A 20,597-nucleotide genomic window follows, 5' to 3' on the forward strand; every position below is an offset into this window, starting at 1 on the left:
CCATGCTCTGCCCTACCTGGAATAAACAAAGAGTTTATATGAGCAGGCTTACACATTAAAGTGTTGAATGGTACCCTGTATGTATCATGTCTTTCAAGATGTCGCCAGGGTGAGGCCGGATTTTGACCGATCTATATCCCTGTGGTGTTAAAGTATAAAACATGTAGTAGCATTAGAAATGTGAATGACAACAGAGTATCAGTTTAACCTGAAGAGAAGCTGTGAAACCTGACACATTCAGCTAGTGTTGATGTGGAATGGGCAGCCATTGATTACATCTGGGGACTACTGGACTCCCAGGTAATGAGACGTTATCTCCATCTCCTCTGAAAGCAGCAAAATATTCAGAAACTTGCAAGGATTAGTAAAAATTCACGAAACACCAACAGGAAGACAGTACGGAATGCTGGAAAGAGCATGGCTATTAGAAACTAGCACATGTAGACCTAAATTTGGCTCTGAGGTTTTCTAGCTTTGTGTCCCTGGGTGAGTTACTTAAGCCCTCGGAAGTGTTACCTCTTCAGGTCCCTCTTCCCCAGTGTATCTTTGCCACCAGAAAGAAACACGAAAGAAAAAAGTCTTCCCCCAGAATAAAAATCAAGGCTCATATTAACAAATCTACGTCAGCCTTTTCCTTTATAGGTCAAATATCCCTGGTTCCTTCAGCTGGGACTCACAGAACTTGTTTCCAATCCGTTATTCAATCATTCCCGTTTTCTTTCTCGTTGCTCTTCTCTCAGGATCTTGCATAAGTCACAGGATCTATCAGCATAGACAAAATTAGATATAGGATTACATTTTAGTTCCAGTTCTTTGTTATCATTCACTCAGTACCATGGAGCTTTTCTCTGGGTCTCACCTAGGCTATAGTTTATTTTCACCCTCAAGAATGTTTTCCATCTTTTCTGCAAAGTGGCAGCATTTTTTGATCCTTTATATCTGCAACCCAGACAGCCTTCTCTAGTGAAAACCTTGCACTTGCCCGCTGAAGTCCTATCCTATTACATCTGCCCACTTCTTCAGTGTCTCAAGGGCATTATTTTTTTTTAATATTTATTTATTTTAGAGAGAGAGCACAAGTAGGGGAGGGGCAGAGAGAGGGAGACACAGAATCCAAAGTAGGCTCCAGACTCTGGCTGTCAGCACAAAACCCAACGCAGAACTGTGAGATCATGACCTGAAGTCATACGCTTCGCCCCAAGGCCATTTTGAATGCAAATTCTGTCCCTCTAATGTGTTCATGTCTCTAGCCAAATCTTACCATAAAATGCTCAGCTAAATTGACTATACTTTGCTGTGTGTATGTGTGTGTGTGTGTGTGTGTGTGTTTAAATCACAGTTCCTCTATTTAATTTTTTAACTTCAGTGCTTTTTTCTTCCTATCACCACCGCCAGGCAGAAAAGTCACTGCCCTGCTTCTGTAGTTCAGCTGTCAGCGGTTCTGCTCCGTTAGGTGAAAGCTAGCAACCGGAGGCTGAGGTTAAGATTTACCTGCCTGCAAGGCTTCTGGTACCTAACACTAAGAATATAAGATTATCTCATCCAATTCTTAACTGGTTTGCATTACCTTCCTAAGATGCCCAGATGCGTATAGGAGTTTCTTCTTAGAAGCTTTGTTTTTGTTTTTGTTTTTTTGCTTTAGAATTGTTGAAAATAAATCTAAAAGTATCACCATCACAATCAACATAAATAGAAATGACCAGATTCGGTATAAATCACTGAAATTTCAGGATCTTGTTATAAAATTTTAAAAGCCTCAGTATAAACTAAACATTAATACAATCTAATAAGACATGTTGATCACTCTCTTAGAGTGGAGCTCAGAGATGTTCATCTCCATTTCCCCTACTTTCTTCCTTAAGCTTAAACTTTTACTTCTCCCCACCTCCCCCTAACACACACATTACTTAAATATAGGTGAGGAAGAGGAAAATATAAAGTAGAAGAAATATAGTAGCTCTTTGAGATATTTCCCTAATTTTCCCCATTACTTTTGAGTTCTGGAGAAAAAGAGAAAATACCTAATGATTGTACTAACGATAACAATAATGAAAATAATAGCAATAGCTAACAATTATTTAATGTCTACTCTGTGCCCGCCATTCTTCTAAATACATATTTCCACAAATTCTGTCCTCACATTATGAAACAAATATGAATTTTTCCCCCTTATTAGAGATAAGAAGGCTGAAGCAAAGAGAATTCAAATAATGGCCCAAATTCAATTCACTTGTAAACCTGTGCTGTTAACCACATCATGATTCTTATCTGGACCATTTAATTGAGTGAATTTTTGATTGGGTGAATGACAGGAATGGATATGGTCCCAGATATAATTGCAAGAAAGGCAAATGTACTTCTCTGTGCTTGGGACCAAAATGCTGCCCAACTGTGGTCATGAGAATGCATGCCAGTTATGTCTATGCCCCCTGCTGATAAAGTTATACAAATCCAAAACTTAGCTCACAACTGTGAGATCATGACCTGAGCCAAAATCAAGAGTTGGATGCTTAACTGCCTAAGCCACCTAGGCACCCCTCTAAAATTATATTTAATGAGATATTTTACTTTTTTTTTGCTACTGTCTTTGAAGTCTGGTGTGTATTTTGCATGCACAACACATCTCAATTCTGACTAGACTCATTTTGAATGGTCAGTAGCCACACATGGCTAGTGGTTACCATATTGGGAAGCACTGATTAGACTGTTTACCCAAGGTCTTTTTTTTCATTTTTAAAGTTTATTCATTTATTTTTGAGAGAGATAGAGACAGTATGAGTGGAGGAGGGGCAGAGAGAGAGAGAGAGAGAGAGAGAGAGAGAGAATCCCAAGCAGGCTCCACACCATCAGCACAGAGCCCAATGCGGGGCTCAAACTCACAAAACCATGAGATCATGACCTGAGCCAAAACCAAGAGTCTGACACTTGACTGACTGAGCCACCCGGGCTCCCCTACCCAAGGTCTTTTAATTAAACCACACAGGTTGAAAACAATGATCATTTAAAAATATTTTACAATCTTGTATCTACCCACCTTTATGTGGGATATGTGGTTTGTGCTTATTTCAAAGATTAAAAATTGAAGTAGAATTGTTAGAATGTTATCTGACTACCACTAGTATGGATTTCCCACGGATTGAAATTTCTTTCTATTGCTCCTTTTGTTACCAGAAATATGTCTACATCATCAAGATGGTGGTGTTTGTGAATGTGTAAAGAAGGCTCATCGATCTCAATAGCTTAAAGTCTCAATAAAGCATGTACTTAGCTACCCAGGGGAGATCATTGTTTTAACAAGTTAGAATCTTTAGCCAAGGGATTAGTAGTATTAGCAGTCTACACATCCAGGAACACTTGGAAGAAAGAGGCCTAGGCTTGTGTCCACATACAAGACTTTCTGAAGTCTTATGAGATCAGAGATGCATAAGGGAGACCCTGGAATGAGGTAGGGTCAATACTGGTCCACAGATTCCTTAGTATTTAGGATAACTTTATGGGATATTTACAATGATAGAATTAGAAATTAACTGAATGACCCATAATAGAATAGTTATGATTACCCACAAGGTAAAAATATTATATAGCCATCAAAAGTCATGTATCTGAAGAATTTTCCTTATCATGAGAAAATGCTAACAACATTAAGTTAAAAAGCAATATACAAGGTAGTCTAAATGATATTACATTGCTACTATTAAAAATGTGTGTGTATATTGGAGAGAACTAGAAAATTTGGCTGTGCACAATGATAACAGACTAATGAACAAGATTTTTCTTTTTAGATGCTTTTAGTTTCCCAGCTTTCCACAGAACTAACATTACTCTCACTTAAAAAAAAACATTACTCAAAGAAACCATGAGGTGCCTGGGTGGCTCACATGGTTAAGCATCCGACTCTTGGTTTTGATTCAGGTCATGATCTCATGGTCATTGAGATCGAGCCCCGTGCTGGGCTCTGTACTGACAGCGTGAGCCTGCTTGGAATTCTCTCTCCCTCTGCCTCTCCCCACTGCCCCCCTGCCATGTACACACACATACTCTCTATCTTAAATAAATAAGTAAATAAATAAATAAATAAATTTTTATTGACTACATATTAAAATGTAATATATTTGATATACTGGACTAAGTAAACTATTCTTAAAGTTAGTTTAGCATGTTTCTCTTTACTTTTTTTCTTTTTTTTTTTTTTTTAATTTTTTTTTCAATGTTTATTTATTTTTTGGGACAGAGAGAGAGACAGAGCATGAACAGGCAAGGGGCAGAGAGAGAGGGAGACACAGAATCGGAAACAGGCTCCAGGCTCTGAGCCAGCAGCCCAGAGCCCGACGCGGAGCTCGAACTCACAGACGGCGAGATCGTGACCTGGCTGAAGTCGGACGCTTAACCGACTGCGCCACCCAGGCGCCCCCTCTTTACTTTTTTTCTTAATGTTTATTTTTGAGAGGGAGAGAGACAGAGTGTGAGCAGGGGAGGGGCAGAGAGAGCGGGAGACACGGAATCCGAAGCAGGCTCCAGGCTCTGAGCTGTCAGTTCAGAGCCCTATGTGGGGCTTGAATTCACAAACCGCAAGATCATGACCTGGGCCAAAGTCGGATGCTTAACCCACTGGGCCACCCAGGTGCCCCTCCCTTTACTTTTTGAAGTATGGCTACTAGAAAATTTTAAATTACATGTGTGGCTCACATATTTTTATTGAATAGTGCTGGTCTGGATACTTGAATGTTCGTGCTGATTGTGAATAATCTTGGGCAAGTCAATTGACTTCTTCATGGCCTAATTTCAACACGTGTAGAATATAGTCTTGCTTGAGTAAAAGGTGCAAAAGAACAAAGTAAATCTAGATAGGTTTTATTAACACAATATATACTGCCAACTTTTTTTTTTTACATTTATTTATTTTTGAGACAGAGAGAGGCAGAGCATGAAGGGGGGAGGAGCAGAGAGAGAGGGAGACACAGAATCGGAAGCAGGCTCCAGGCTCTGAGCTGTCAGCACAGAGCCCGACACGGGGCTCGAACTCACGGACCGCGAGATCATGACCTGAGCCAAAGTCGGTCGCCCAACCGACTGAGCCACCCAGGCGCCCCTATACTGCCAACTTCTATAAGAAACAGTGTGTATATATACTGCCTACTTCAATAAGGCAATATGTAAGTTGGATGGCTTAAGCTGTATGCCCCAATAAGTGAAGATTTTTTTTTTATTTAAGTTTATTTAATTTTTTGTTTGAGAGAGAAAGTGTGTGCGCTCAGAGGAGAGGCAGAGAGAAAAAAAGAGAGAGAATCCCAAGCATGCTCTGTGCCATCAGTGCAGAGCCCAATATGGGTCTCGAACCCACCACAAACCATGAGATCATGACTTGAGCTGAAATCAAGAGTCAGGTGTTTAACCGACTGAGTCACCCAGGCACCCCCCAGATAAGTGAACAATTAAATCCACTGTGATTTACCTCAACTCTAGTTCCCACCTTAAACAACATTCGGAGTATAATTTTTCTTTTAGAGTATTTATCTTCTTTCCTGTTATTTCCCTCTCCTACCCATCTGACACGGCCCAGCAGAAATTCCTTTGTCCCTTCACCTGACAATACCTCCCCAAATATATACTTGCTGCCCATTATTAGCCACTTAGTAGTGGTAGTGGAAATTTATATCAGTGTTACCTTTTCCAGAGAATTTGCATTTTATATTTTCCCTTCAAATATGGAAGTTAAAGTATCATTTCATTTTGTTGAAAAAACTCAAAACATCCAGAAGGACCCATAAACTCCTATGTCATGTCACAGTTGCTTGAAGAGCATGTACCACATGTATTTCTTCTAATATAAATAAACACCTTAAAAAGCCCTGTCATACAGGCAGAAAGAAAATTAAGTACTCATTAAGATGACGTCCAGAAGTTAAATTGACCCCATTGCATTCCTCAGTTTTCCTGGAATGAACAGGAGGTGACGTGGGTGACTGACATTATTCCATTGGCTCCACTTACTCCAGACAGCGGTTCTAAGCAGACACAGAAGACCTGGCCGTGATGAGCAAGAAAAGGCAGTCAGATGCTGATTCCATGTCCAGAAATGGCCAAACTCTTAAGTTACCACAAGAACCAATGAAAGAAAATAAAATTAGAGAGCTTTGTGCCAAGTAACTTATTCGTAGGAAGTGAATGCTAGTCGTTCTCTCCAAGATAGTAACATTTGATACATAACATTGGCAAAAATGACTAGCACCTAGAAAGTTTAACTGGAAACTCATGCCTAAAGCCTAATTTTTAAAAGTTTATTAAAATCACAGGATGAAATATTAATCTTAATTTCCAGGGGAATATACATTGACTTAATCACTCTCCTTTACACTGAGTATTAAAATTGCACTACAAGATCCAGTTCTCATTAACTGCAATGGTACCCACACTTCACAAAAATAATCTCAAAGGACTTTGGTTGCAAGGCCCCCCTTCTGCAGGCCGGGCTAGCAGATGATGGGGAATGCTAGCCACTACACAGCTAGGAATCAAATCATTTGCTTGGATGATGGTTTCCTTTTTACATATTTTTGCTGGCAATTCACATCATCATTTTTGTGATTAAGGAGTTTATTTTTTAGTCTATGATAAAGTGATAAATTACTGCTCTCATGATTCATATTATTCACCAACACATGTCTATGATCCCTGTTGCCATTCATTGTGGAAGGAGAATTAGAGTGGTATCAGAAAGCCCAGCTGGAACTTCTCAAGAGTATGATCTGACTTAAGTCTGTTTCCTCTTGTGTAGAAGAGGATATTTGCCCAGCTATTCTGCAAAGCTGTTTTGAGACTGAAGTATGATAACGTTGGTTAGGTGATCTTAGGACCGCCCTCAGCTTTGTTTGGAATGTGATGAGGTGTGATAGAGTAGAAAAGCACAGGTCAAAGGCTGGGCTCCAGTAATGGCAGGGGCCACTGAGGAGGCTTAAAGAATTCTGTGAGAAATGTATTTCTTTGAGTCTTAACTTTCCTCTCTCTCTTTTTCTATGCATCATCTATCGATCCATCCATCCAATGACTCATCCATCCATCCATCCATCCATCCAAGCATCTATCCATCCAACCATCCACTCATACATATAAATATAATTATGAGGGAGATTAAAAGTATTAAATGGCTTTTATTGTGAACCTAGGGGCTCAGTAAATAAATATTAGTTTATCCTATATTAGTCCTAGCCCACCTGCAAAATACCTGAAGAAGGAAAGTATAAAATTCCAAGCAGTTCACTTCATTTCAACCAATTATTTTTGAGACATATTAAGTGTTACATGTCATTACTAAACATATTTGCTTCTAGGTCTTTCCTGCTTTATTTTATCTTCCTTTATGTAGTAATTTAATAGTATCTTACAGCAGTATTATCCGTAATAACTCAAAACAGGAAGTAACCTAGATGGCCGTCACCTGATGAACAGCTAAATACGTGTGGCTTATGCGTAAAATGGTAGGCTATTCAGAAATAAAAGTATTGACATGTGCAGCAACATGGATGCACCTTGGAAACATAAGTGAAAGAAACCTGTCACAAAAGACCGCATGTTGTTATGATTCCATTTATATGAAAAGTCCAGGATTGACAAATACATAGAGACAGAAAATAGGGCTAGTGGCTGCCAGAGATTTGGAGCAGGAGGGAATAAAAGAATGACTTCTAATGGGTTTGGGATTCCCTTTGGAGGTGATGAAAATGTCCTAAAATTGACTGTGTTGAAAATTCCACCTCTCCCTGAATATATTAAATACTGTGGGTTTGTCCACTTTAATAGGTGAATTACATGGTGTGTGTACTGTATCTTAATAAAGCTGTTACAAAACAGAAAAGACTGTGTAGGCATAATATGCTCAAAACAATGGAATTCACCTTCAAGATTTCTGCCGCATATCCTTTGTTGCAAAGGAAGGTACTGTCGTAACAACTATTTAATTGCTCCATAATTAAGTGAGGGGACAGTAGTGTAAATGTTGTCACTTCCTTTCCTCAGTGGCTACTAAAAATCTTTAGCTGAGTGGAGACAACAGCTTGTACAGAATTAGACTCCTCTAATTAACCCTGAACCATGTTGATAGGTACAATTTTATTGTTTCAGGTCCTAAATCTAGTACAGTCCTATGTGACCCTTCGAGTGCCTCTGTATGTTTCGTACGTGTTCCATTCTCCTGTTGGGGTAGGAGGCTGGCAACATTTTGACTTGAAGTCAGAGCTCCGACTGACTTTTGTGTATGACACTGCCATCTTGTGGAATGATGGAATCGGCAGCCCACCAGAAGCGGAACTCCAAGGTGGGTTAATAATTTGGAAAACTTGTTTTCTTACCCATTTGAATTACTTAAGAGGAATTTTTACTATAGTTTAAACTAATGGAAGTGACCTTCAATATACTTTATATTAAATATTTTAAGATTATTTCGTCGTGGAAAAACTAAATCATATCAATTCTCCAAATTTTGCATAATATGTGCCTGTTAAATATAACATATATATTTCATGGATATTTAATCCTTACAGTTCATTTTACAGTCAACATGTTTCCTAGATTCTAGAAAATGCATAGAGGAAGTTGCAGTTGAACATAAGAAATGGCACCTCTTGGCTCAGGGAGTGCCTGGGTGGCTCAGTTGTTTACGTGTCTGACTCTTGATCTCAACTCAGGTCTTGATCTCAGGGTTGTAAGTTCAAGCCCTTGTTGGGCTCCATGTGGGGCGTGGAGAAGAAAGAGAAAGAAAGAAAGAAAGAAAGAAAGAAAGAAAGAAAGAAAGAAAGAAAAGAAAGAGAAAGAAAGAAAGAAAGAAAGAAAGAAAGAAAGAAAGAAAGAAAGAGAAAGAAAGAAAGATGGAGGGAGGGAAGAAGAGAGGGGAAGGAAGGAAGGAAGAAAGGAAGGAAGGAAGGGAGGAAGGGAGGAAGGGAGGAAGGAGAGATATCTTGGATCCTCGTTCTGGCTCCACAACTAACTAGCTGTGTGATCTTGAACATACTCCTTAACCTTTGTGGCACTCAGTTTCTTCTGAAAGATAAGCTAGACCTCCAGTATTCTTTTTATTTTAAAATTCTATTATTCTACGATATTTTAGCTGAATGTTTTGGAACAGTGTAGTAAGTACAACTACCTCCTGAGCCCATAAGCATCTGCAAATCTTTGTTTCAGTCTCCACGTCAGAAGTATAATTCAAAGTCCACAAGCATAAAGCTAATTATCTATTAGTAGGATGAGTACTGTTTCTTTTCAGGCCCATGCTGCTATTCTGGTTCCATGCCTATCTGAGCATCATGCCTGCATTACTTACTATGAGCCAGGAGGAAAATACTATTGACAGTGCATCAAAATTTGCTACCTTAAGCACAGTAAAATCGCCTTAAAGCTATGTGATAGGTAATATGTGCACCCTGAGTGGTCATTCCAGATTATTTTACATTTTCATGTTTTAATTCTGTATTTTGCCTTAGAAAATGTATATTTTAAGTACATTTTAATGTGGATCCACGCAAGGGTTCTCAAGTATTACATGAGGATCTCATGTTTCCTTCTTTCCTTTTAGAAAAAAATTTTTTAATGTTTTTATTTTATCTTGAGAGAGAGAGAGAGAGTGAGCCAGGGAGGGGCAGAGAGTGGAGACACAGAATCTGAAGTAGGCTGCAGGTTTCTGAGCTGTTGGCACAGAGCCTGATGCGGGCCTCGAACTCAAGGACCATGAGATCATGACCTAAGCCGAAGTCTCAGTATCTGGAACAAACGACCTCAACCGACTGAGCCACCCAAGAGTTTCCTTCTTCTATCTGGAACCAACTTTGGTCACACTGCTAACAGTCTTGGAAAAGCTCCAGAGTTTTTATTAAGCCCGTAAAATTCGGAATCATTCTGGAGAACACAAACCCACTTCTGTGTCCAAATCATTTCAACATTTCACAATTTTACTGTGTCCCTCAATTTACAGCTTCATTTATATAGACTAATGCTTTTGGAAGGGGGGGGGGGGGAATCTTGGTCTATTATAATCAATCTGTATATTTCATAGTGACCTCTCTCAACGTTCCCTGATTCTATTTTGCCTCCCTTCTAGACATCTTTTCTTGTCAGAAAACAAAACAAAACAAAACAAAACAAAACAAAATACTTTTGTGTCTCTTATCACTCAGAATTCTTCCGATAGCACCCCTTGGCTAGAATGTTTAAAGATGAGACCGTTCTGACTTCAAATTTGGAAGAAATCCTGCCCATCAGAAGTCCCAGGTCATCCATATTTCCATTCTTGCGCACTCTCCCCATGTAGGTTCTCTCTATCCCACCAGCATGCGCATCGGCGAAGAGGGGCGCTTGGTCGTGAACTTCAAGACGGAGGCTCAGTTCCACGGCTTGTTTGTACTCTCCCACCCGGGTAAGCCTTGTAATCCACTAACAGGCATGCCCTAGACAGCAGGATACAGATTTCCCACACCCACAAGTGCCGTGTTTCAGCATGCTTCCGCGGGAGGTCTGAAACCCTCCTTTCAAATGAATTATCACTGTGACTTACCTGCAGGGTGCCTGAGAATTGCTCAGCTCCCTCTCATCAGCTACATAGTCATCATGTACGTAGATTTTTGGAGAAAACGCAAAAGGGTTAAAGTAAATTTAAAAGAAAATTCTGAGTTCATTTTTGGTGCAGTCTGCCTTGGATAAAGAGCCTAGCAACAACAATCCCCTTCTCTGCTTCAATTCTGTTGTATGAGAAGTGGAATTTTAGGTCGTTTGTTCCGCGAGCCCTTCTCTGTTCACAATTATTTTCTAGACACTGTAAGAAACCTTTGTAACAGAGGCAGAAGTGGCACTTCAGTGTGATACTTACATTTCAGACATGGTAACTAATTATCTTTAATAAGGATTGGCTGTGTCATTTTACTAACTGTGACAGCAGATTGTGGTTTGAATATCAACGAGGAGGCAGTATCACTGAAGTCTTATGTCCAGGCCTTTTTTTTTTTTATAAAGGATATTTCATTAGACATCTTTTTTTATTTGATTCTCCATATCACTAAATTGGTTTTGCGTATTGTCCCTTTGACAACTGTTGTCAGATTGGAAGGGGAAAATAGTTCACTTACTGTCTTCTCCTTCCTTCCTTTTTCTGGGTTTGAGCTCTAAACAAAGGAGAGAATAGGGCTGAAATTCAGAAGAGAAAGAGGGTTCGTTGTAGTTTTATGAGACTGAGCCGCAAGAAAAACAGACCCAAAAAGGCTCATTTTGCTTTATTATAATTGACAGTTCCGGAAAATAAAATTTCTTGGTCTTTACAGGTCCCTTCCACATGTCTACCTTTCTAATAAACTGAATCTTTGTTTAGACACAATTACAGACAATCTAAGTAAAATTAGATTCCACTTATAAATTGGGTTTTCCCGGCTGTGTGGATGCTGATAGACGAAAACTCAGCTCATAGCCCCGGTGCACAATAAATGCATTCACATCAGCTTTTATTGCTCTGCTGTCTCTCCCTGGAAAGTAGCCCTGAACTGTGGGAGCACAATTATCTGCACAAGTATCTCTTGATAGAATTATAAAGTGGAAAAAGGCACTGAACTAGGAATCAGAGGGCACACATCCCAGCTGTGTGATCTTGGGAGAGTCACCATAATCAGTCTCAGCCCGGTTTCTCGGGGACAAAATGAGGACAATTATACCAACACTGTGACTTTGAAAGCTTGGTGTTAAAAGCAAGCAATGTACGATAAGTTACTTTGAAAACTCTAATGTGTTATGTACTCTTTTAACTACTATACCATTATTATAATGGCACTTTTCTAGCATCCTTCACGAGCTCAATGATCATGTCGGCTGACCATCCAGGCCTGACCTTTTCCCTGCGCCTCATAAGGAGCGAACCCACCTACAACCAGCCAGTACAGCAATGGAGCTTTGTCTCTGACTTTGCCGTAAGTGACTCCGGCTCTTACTTAAGTTTGCTTTTCTGCTGCCTTTGATTACACCTCAGATTCTTTTTTTTTTTTTAATGTAGTTTATTGTCAGGTTGGCTAACATACAGTGTGTACAGCGTGCTCTTGGTTTGGGGGGTAGATTCCCATGGTTCGTCGCTTCCATACAATACCCGGTGCTCATCCCAACGAGTGCCTTCCTCAATGCCCGTCACCCATCTTCCCCTCTCCCCCACACCACCCCCCCATCAACCCTGTTTGTTCTCTGTATTTAAGAATCTCTTACGGTTGGCCTCCACCTCAGATTCTTACATGAAGAACATAAACATCCTCTCTTCTCCTCAAAGGTGCGTGACTATTCGGGGACCTACACCGTAAAGCTGCTGCCATGCACCATTCCATCGAATCAAGAGTACCGTCTGCCAGTCACCTGCAACCCCAGAGAGCCTGTCACCTTTGACCTTGACATACGGTTCCAACAGGTGTGCCTTTTGGAGTTATTTTCCCCTGACTTACAGAATCCCATTTTATTAAGGTCACGGTCTTCTCAGTAAAAATAAATAAATAAATTCACCCAATGACTTTAATTCTCACATGTGCCGAGAAAAAAGGAAGTCAGACAAGAAGGAAGCAAGAAAGGAAGGAGAGAGGAAAGACTGCCCTTTATCTGGCATTGGTTCAGGATATACAACTCATAGTTGAAGAGTATGCAAGGGTTGGGGCACCTGGGTGGCTCAGTCGGTTGAGCGTCCGACTTCAGCTCAGGTCATGATTTCACCATTTGTGAGTTCAAGACCCACTTCAGGCTCTGGACTGACAGATTGGGGTCTGCTTCTAATTCTCTGTCTCCCTCTCTCTCTGCCCCTCCCCCGCTCGCACAAGCTTTCTCTCTCCCTCTCTCTCTCTCTTTCAAAAACAAATAAACATTAAAATTTTTTAGAAAAGTATAGAAGGGTTTTTTTGTTTGTTTTTTGTTTTTGTTTTTCTTATGTGATCTTGTCTCCTCCTGGAGTTTGCTGCCTTGAGGTCTGAGAATTTTCCCAAGAGTTCTTCTGCACCTTCTTTATCTTATTCTTGATCTTCAAGGAAAGTAAATATCCTATAGTTCATGCCACCTCAAAGGGCCTAACTGCCATTATATATTAAAAGACAGGTGATGGCACTTTTTGTCCAAGAACTTCTATTAAGAGCTGGCCTTCCACTGACCTTGATATACCCTGTTACACCAACGGAAAAGAACTCAAGCAGTGCTATTTAGTCCCAGCCAAAAAATTTCACTTCACCAGGTCTGCCTTCTCAAGAAAGACAGAGCCAGTGTTATAATTACCTTCATTAGTTTGGTTGGGTGTGAAAATCGCAGTACAGGCTTTAGGACTCCACAGGTCCATGTACACAGCTGTGTGCGTGTGTGTGTGTGTGTGTGTGTGTGCGTGTGAATAATGTATTTATGCACCACCAGAACAATCAACAACACGTAAAAGGGCTTTTACACTTGGTTTCAGGTCAGCGACCCGGTAGCAGCTGAGTTTAGCTTGAACACCCAAATGTACCTACTCTCCAAGAAGAGTCTCTGGTTGTCTGATGGATCCATGGGATTTGGGCAAGAGAGTGATGTCGCCTTTGCAGAAGGTATCATTTCACAAGGGGGACACCTGCTCTGTTTGCCAATGCATCTGTTGGGCTTTGCTCTCTTGGGGTCATGTTTGAGAGGGGAAATTGTAACCCCTGCTATGGTTATGAGAATATCACTGGGTCTTTGCCACTCTGACAGGGATGGGGTAGGGCCACTGAAATTGTATGTATGTTATTGGATGGTTTTTCTTCTGGGGAAATAAAGAATTTATTTCTATGTCCCTTACCTAAGTGACTTTTGGAACAAATCTAGGTTTGTTTCCTTCAGTCTCTTCTCAAGGTGCGTAGACTCAAATCCTACAGCTACTTGAGATTATAAATGCCTCATGGGCAAGGGGTATAGCTGTCTTGTTCAGTGATGTCTTTCTAACACCTAGCAAAATGCCTAACATGCATGGCAGGAGTTCAGTACTAGCTGTGAAAAAGATGATTGAATACCAGGGAATTTCCCTAAACTCTCTTTCAAAATCAAATAAAGCTAACCCAGCTTTTTATCGATATTCCTTTTTTTATAGGCTTTATTAGTCTGCGTCTTGGCAAGTAATTTGTTTATCTAAAGCAGGCTTTAACCACAGTGGAATATTATGAATATTAAACCATAGGCCAAGCCTGAAGGTTCTTCCTGCTACCGGCCGAGCACGGGAGGGTCAGTAAATCTTCAGTCACATATAGTCAGTTCTCAAAGTGGTGTTAGCCTGGGAGCGTGTGAGATCCTGAAGGTCTTCCAATATTCGATGCCAGATTAGGAAAAGAAGGAAATACCCTCTGGTATTTGCAGTGTCACATAGACACATTTTGCCATGTAACCGAAATAACATTGCCACGTCTCTGTTTCAGGTGATATAATTTATGGTCGAGTCATGGTAGATCCTGTCCAGAATCTAGGTGATTCCTTTTACTGCAGCATTGAGAAGGTGTTCCTGTGCACTGGAGCTGATGGCTATGTTCCCAAATATAGTCCCACGAATGCAGAATATGGCTGCTTAGCTGATTCTCCTTCGCTCCTGTATAGATTTAAAATTGTGGTAAGTGCTTTGACCCAAACAATGAACTAGGTAGACACTCAAAGTCAAGTGTTTTTGCCTGATGTTTAAAAACAATAGCATCTTTTCAAATGGTGACATTTGAAGCCAAATGGTGACATTTTATACTTATACTTGCACAAAACTAAACGAAAGAAACACTCTGTACTTGCAAAAGTTGTCATTAGCTACAGCACTCCTCATTCTCTTGTTGCTTAAAGGACAAAGCTCAGCCAGAGACACAAGCCACCAGTTTTGGAAATGTCCTGTTTAATGCCAGACTAGCAGTGGATGACCCTGAAGCTGTTCTCTTAGTGAATCAGCCTGGATCCGATGGGTTTAAAGTCGACTCAACAGCACTCTTTCAGGTGGGCCAGTAACAAGCCACTTACAACAGCTCCACGAGGACATTCAGGTTACTTAATATCAGAATGCCCCAGATGTCTTCTATTAAATGGCAGTGACAGTAATATTGCAGAAGTCATAGTAACATTGAAAAAGGTAATGTAGGTAAGCCCCACAGGACCATATTGAGCACATGGTGAGCATTCTGTAAACTCTCATTGTTATTTTTATTAATGCCTCAACATTACTTTAGGTTCATGTGTAAAGAAGACCCTCATTCAGCCCAGAATATAAATCTAAGTCTGATGGTTGGGAACTCTGCTTTTCTTCTTCAAAACTTCCTTCCTGTCGACTTTCTATGACCATCTTTATTAGAGTGATCTTGTATGAAACGCTGGATTCCAAAAAACAAGTGGGCGCTGCTCATAAATCTCCACTCCCAAAGACTTTATAAACTAGGACAGGATGTCCTAACCTAGAGGTAGATGGTAAAGAGACCCACATGACCGTAACACTGAGCAGACAATTGAGAAAAATTCAGAGATGTGTTCCCACTGTGAATCCTTGAGGGAGCAAGTACAGCTTTTAGGAAATTTACTGAAAATTGTCCAGACAGGATGGGCTGCAGAAACACATTATCTTTATTCAACCCTAAAGGAAGAATCTTAAGGAAGTATATTTGTTGTTCTGAGTACTTTTTTAAAATTATTTTTACTGTTAACACTCAAAGCATTTGACCCCTTCTAAATCCTGAAAGTTTCAAAAAACCATCAGAAAATCCCTTCTTTTCACAGGCCCTGGAAAAGCAGAAAAACTGACCTCTTCTACGGTCTTGTGTGTAAATATGCAGCAAGACAAATCGGACGAGAGTCCTGAGGGTCAGAAGGTCTGAGTTCCAGTCCTGCCTCTGCCACTAACTAGTTGAGGGACACGAGCAAGTTACTGCTGTGCATTCTTGTTTACTCGTTGTTGAGATGAATAAGTTAAGCTGTGTGATATTTAAAGCTCTTTACAGCTCTGACGTTCAATGGCTACAAGTCACAGATGACCAAATACTTACCGGCACACCCTCCCTCAAGAGTTGCACAAAATATTTGAGAGTGCTCTACACAAAGCCTTGTACGTACTATACGCGCAAAAATAGTCAGTAGATTCCAGGGCGCCTGGGTGGCTCAGTCAGATAAACATCTGACTTCAGCTCAGGTCATGATCTCACGGTTTGTGGGTTCAAGCCCCACGTCGGGCTCTGTGCTGACAGCTCAGAGCCTGGAGACTGCTTGGGATTCTATGCCTCCCTCCCTCTCTCTCTGTCCCTCCCCTGCTCGCATTCATCAGATCTCTCTCTCTCTCTCTCTCAAGAATAAATAAACATTAAAAAATTTTTTTTGAAATAGTAGATTCCTTTTGCAGACTAAAGTCTATTATCAGTTATTGTCTCTGCCATTAACTTCTCTTGCAATAGCCATGCAGTAGGTTGGTATGGTATTTAATTTTCTAACAAACAGAGCTGTGTTTTCTAGGTGGCTCTGGGCCGAGAGTGGTACATACACACCATCTACACAGTAAGATCGAGAGACAACGCCAATCGAGGTATTGGCAAAAGAAGCGTGGAGTACCAGCACCACTCTTTGGTGAGTTCAGGGAAGCCCCGGGCAGGTACCAAAGGCCGGAAGAAGAGGGAGATGAGGAGCCCACCCCCGCTGGCCTGGGAAATAGGTGCTGAAAACAACCGGGGGACAAACATCCAGCACGTCGCCCTGGACCGCACCAGCAAGAAGCAGATCCCCCGAGGGAGAGTTCCTCCTGATGGCGTCCTCCCCCGGGAGCTCAACCCTCCCAGCTCTGAGGTCAGCCTGGCCACGGTGGTGGGAGGCATCGCCGTGGGGTTACTCACCCTCTGCCTTGCCGCCATCACGGTGACGATGTGCCAGAGCAAGAAGGGCGCCCGGAGAAAGGACGCCCTGAAGGGCTCGGGCAGCAGCAAGCCCATGATGCCCCCACAGAGCCACCACCACGACAGCTCAGAGGTTTGACGACCACAGGCGGATTCAGCCTTTTCCTCAAGTGCCTCGGAAAGACGATAGAAACCCAAGTGCTTCCGTAAACAGCAGAGCTTTGGGGACTTCTGCCACGAAGCTGCTCAGAGGACCTGACCGGACTACTGAACTTGGATTTGAATTCTGTCCACTCTTTCATGCGTCACAGAACAAATTCAGACCGCAGACCGCATCTTTCTTCTTGCCCAAAAGGCAACCTACGCAGAGCCAGCGATGGACCGCCAGGGATGTACTTCACATTTAGGCATTTTCTCCACACAGCGGAGACAAATCTATTCAGAGGTGCTACAGACTCCGTCAGAAGTTTAAGAGGAGTCTATTGTTGCTATGTTAGTCTGAACCTTGAAGGTGCAATTATCACATCATTTATTCACTGCCTAACAGTTTATTACTAGGACGGTTTAATTGCTAGTCTGAAAGGATGACAAACACACTGTTTATTATGACAAGTTTTCTAACAGGCGAAGACGGCACGGAAGTATGACCAGGGATAGCTCGACCCATAATTCACCTCTTCTACTACATGGGAGGGAATGGAAGGAAAGAGAGAGGGAAGTAACTGACTAGTTTGGATTTGAATTATGGTGCCCTTGTTTTATTTGCTTATTTAATTTTAAATTAAACCAAAGAATATGTTCCATCTGGAAGAGATTGTTGAAGAAAGACTTTGCTGTTATATAGTGAGAAGTAGTCGAGTTCTTGCATGGTAGTATACCTAATTGGTGGCCAGCATTTGTGGGAAATGAGAGGGTTGATGGCGTTTGGATGATGAAGAAATGCTGTAGCGTTAGATTTGCATTTATAAGACAATGTTCTCTAAGAACTGAGCCTAGATATTCGCAGTATTGAACCCACAGATGATAATGAAAAATATCATTACAGGTGGTGGAGGGAGAAAGTGATATTTATTAGCATAACGTGTTTAACCGAAGTGCCTCTATACACATTTTATAGAACATTTTGCCAGATGACACCTGAGGTTAACCCTCAGAGTAGCACAATCACATAACAATGTCCAGAACTCGAACTGGCCATAGGACATTTCATTAACTTGCTAATCAGCATCTGGTCTAAGCCAGGGGACTCTCTGCCACTGTCATTCCAGAGGTGTTCTTGGAGGTGCCTTCTTCTTCTTTGATCCAGGAGGAGAGTAGCATTCTGTGACATCTGCAATTCAGGGAGCTGGTGCAGTGCGATCCCTGAGTATCTGAAAATGTAATGCTTAACACCGCTTACAGTGTTAAAAACCAAGAAACATAGGGAGCTTGCTTGGCAAGGCTCCTGTCGCCTTTCTGGAAAAAAAAAAATGTGCTTTTACCAAATGGCAGAGATTTCGGTTGGAAAGGGAAGGAAAATGTCAGTGGTCTAATGACCAATCTTCCAAAAGCTGGTAAATGTATTTCAAGCAAAAAGAAGGTCGGGAGAAAAAGAACCGTGCCTAAAGACTAACCAACCCTCAAATGTCGCCTGGAATCCTCGTTCACTTGCATCCGTAGCCTGGCCACACTGGACATCTAGTGGAATGGATCTTACCTGGTGTCTGTGAGCACCAACCATCTCTTTATTGGAAAGAACAAAAAAGAATCTACACTGGTGCTGAGAGAGAGAGGTGAAAAGTGTCTGATACTCGCCTCTCTTCTTTTGAGCAGCTCTGCACTTGACATTCAAAGTCTTTCAAAGAACATGGTGGACCGTAGTCCCCTTCCATTGGGAAATTTACAAATATCACCTATTACTCAAAGGTGTCCCCCCACCCTGGGACTTACATAAAGTACCGGATGGCCCAGGAGTTCAGTTGTCAAATAAACATCAGTGCTTTCTTAATTGTCCCCTTTCCTTTTGCTTCGCATTCTGGCAGATGCTTGGCTACTTCTTCAGTTATCTCGTAACTAGTATAGGCATAAGCGTGAATGACACAGCTTCAAATGTGTGGACTTCTCATGACTTAGCATGGGGTTCCATTCACTTAGTGAGAGCAAGTACCCTCAATTGACCTTATGCTACTTTGGTAGCTTGGGTGCTTCAGAGCCTACCGTGTGGTCTTGGGCGTCTCTGTCACTGAGTGTAGTAATTAGTGAAGCATCGTTACAACATGTCTGTTTTGAGCCCTTGGGCCACACTGGCTTTGTACCAAACTTCACTCCACAATTAGTTTTTCTAGTGAGATTGCCATGTATAAATTGGAGAGTTTATAAAATACAGGATATGTCCATCCTTTCCTAATAAAGAAGTTTCTTCCTCTCCACCCATTTCCTTCTCTCTTTCTCTCCCTTTCTGTCTTCTTCTTTTCCTTCCTCCCCTTGAAAACAGAGAGTCTGTGGGAAATAGGCAGATACAGCTTTCTTAAGTATAAAGTGTTTGGATTTCGGCATCATTTCTTTTGTATCTATTCACTTAATATGTGATTTAATATACATTAATCATAAAAACTCTTTTTAGTGGAAGAAAGAATCAGGCAAAATGCTTTATTGTTCAATAAAGCAGACCCTTTTTTTCAATATTTTGTTTTTAGAGAATTATGCTGGTATTATCAGATCCAATTACATAAAATAACTTCCCATAGACAACAGGATGTAGCTATAATAGCTCCTTAGATGCTCAGTAGCTTCTGACCCTAATTAAAACAAGATTTTCTTGATGTTGCATAGTAAACCCAAAACACAAATATATATATATATATATAGAGAGAGAGAGAGAGAGAGAGAGAGCCTTAGTAGCTCCCCTAGCATATGAACTATGAAGCATTAAAATACGTAATTATGTTTTAATCATGGTTTTACTTGTTCCAGTTCATTCCCTCTGTTAACATTTACTAAATGCTTTCCTAGAATTAGCCACTTTGAGAGATTAGACAGAAACCAGGATATCCTCCCTGCTCTCAGGCAGGTTATGCTCAAATGTGGCATTTCTCTTAGTCTAAAGGAATCAAGATTTACATTAGGTCCTCCCCTGGACCAGGAACACACCAGGTGTATCTGTGAACCACAATTTAAAATCTCTCCAGAGCGCTGACAGTGGCTGTAATCTTTTTCATCTGAAAGAACCCCACATGTTATAGATCATTCTGATTGTGGATCTCATGCAAAATGTTTCAAATCAATAATTTAATGGAATTGCCCTTCAGAAATCTACACAGAGAAGGTACGTTGCAGGGATGTGGATAGCCCTGTATATTCTTTTCCTCTGAATGGAAGACATGCCTACTTTATTCCAAGAATGGGATATAACGCATAAACTCTTGTTCCAGACCGTGAACATCCCCAATACCTCCTGAAGTGCACCCTCCCACAAGCCTCCACAATGTTTGAATAGTGTGAGTAAAGGTCAACTGAAATTCTGCCATGCTACTGCATAGCATTTGTGATAAGAAGGACGGATTCTAGGCTCAATATGAAGAGATTTAGTTCTATAAGCAGCAAACAACTTCTTTATCAAGTCCTCTTACCTCTAAGTCTTTCCCAGGGAACCGACTCCAAGGTCCATTTTAAAAATGGAAATGGAGGGCCGCCTGGGTGGCTCAGTCGGTTAAGCATCTGACTTCAGCTCAGGTCATGATCTCATGGCTTGTGGGTTCATGCCCCACGGCGGGCTCTGTGTTGACAGCT

At 41.1% G+C, this 20,597-nt stretch overlaps 1 protein-coding gene across 4 annotated transcripts in view; it reads left to right on the forward strand.

Annotated features, from left to right (window-relative positions):
• Positions 1–18,816, forward strand: part of FREM2 (FRAS1 related extracellular matrix 2) — a 165,040-nt gene extending 146,224 nt beyond the window's left edge. For 2 of the 4 annotated variants that reach the window (XM_003980340.6, XM_045052296.1), the window contains 8 exons: positions 8,119–8,311; positions 10,298–10,402; positions 11,809–11,936; positions 12,284–12,418; positions 13,439–13,565; positions 14,406–14,593; positions 14,812–14,958; positions 16,456–18,816. In XM_003980340.6, the coding sequence (XP_003980389.2) occupies positions 8,119–8,311; positions 10,298–10,402; positions 11,809–11,936; positions 12,284–12,418; positions 13,439–13,565; positions 14,406–14,593; positions 14,812–14,958; positions 16,456–16,968 (1,536 nt within the window). In that variant the 3' untranslated portion in view covers positions 16,969–18,816. Of the gene's footprint in view, positions 1–8,118; positions 8,312–10,297; positions 10,403–11,808; positions 11,937–12,283; positions 12,419–13,438; positions 13,566–14,405; positions 14,594–14,811; positions 14,959–15,729; positions 15,957–16,455 lie in introns of those variants that run through there. The other 2 variants (XM_023250973.2, XR_006594150.1) reach the window with 2 other exon arrangements.
• The last annotated feature ends 1,781 nt before the right edge of the window (positions 18,817–20,597 follow it).

This window comes from Felis catus, chromosome A1 (assembly GCF_018350175.1).
Source record: "Felis catus isolate Fca126 chromosome A1, F.catus_Fca126_mat1.0, whole genome shotgun sequence".
Taxonomy (NCBI): Eukaryota; Metazoa; Chordata; class Mammalia; order Carnivora; family Felidae; genus Felis; species Felis catus.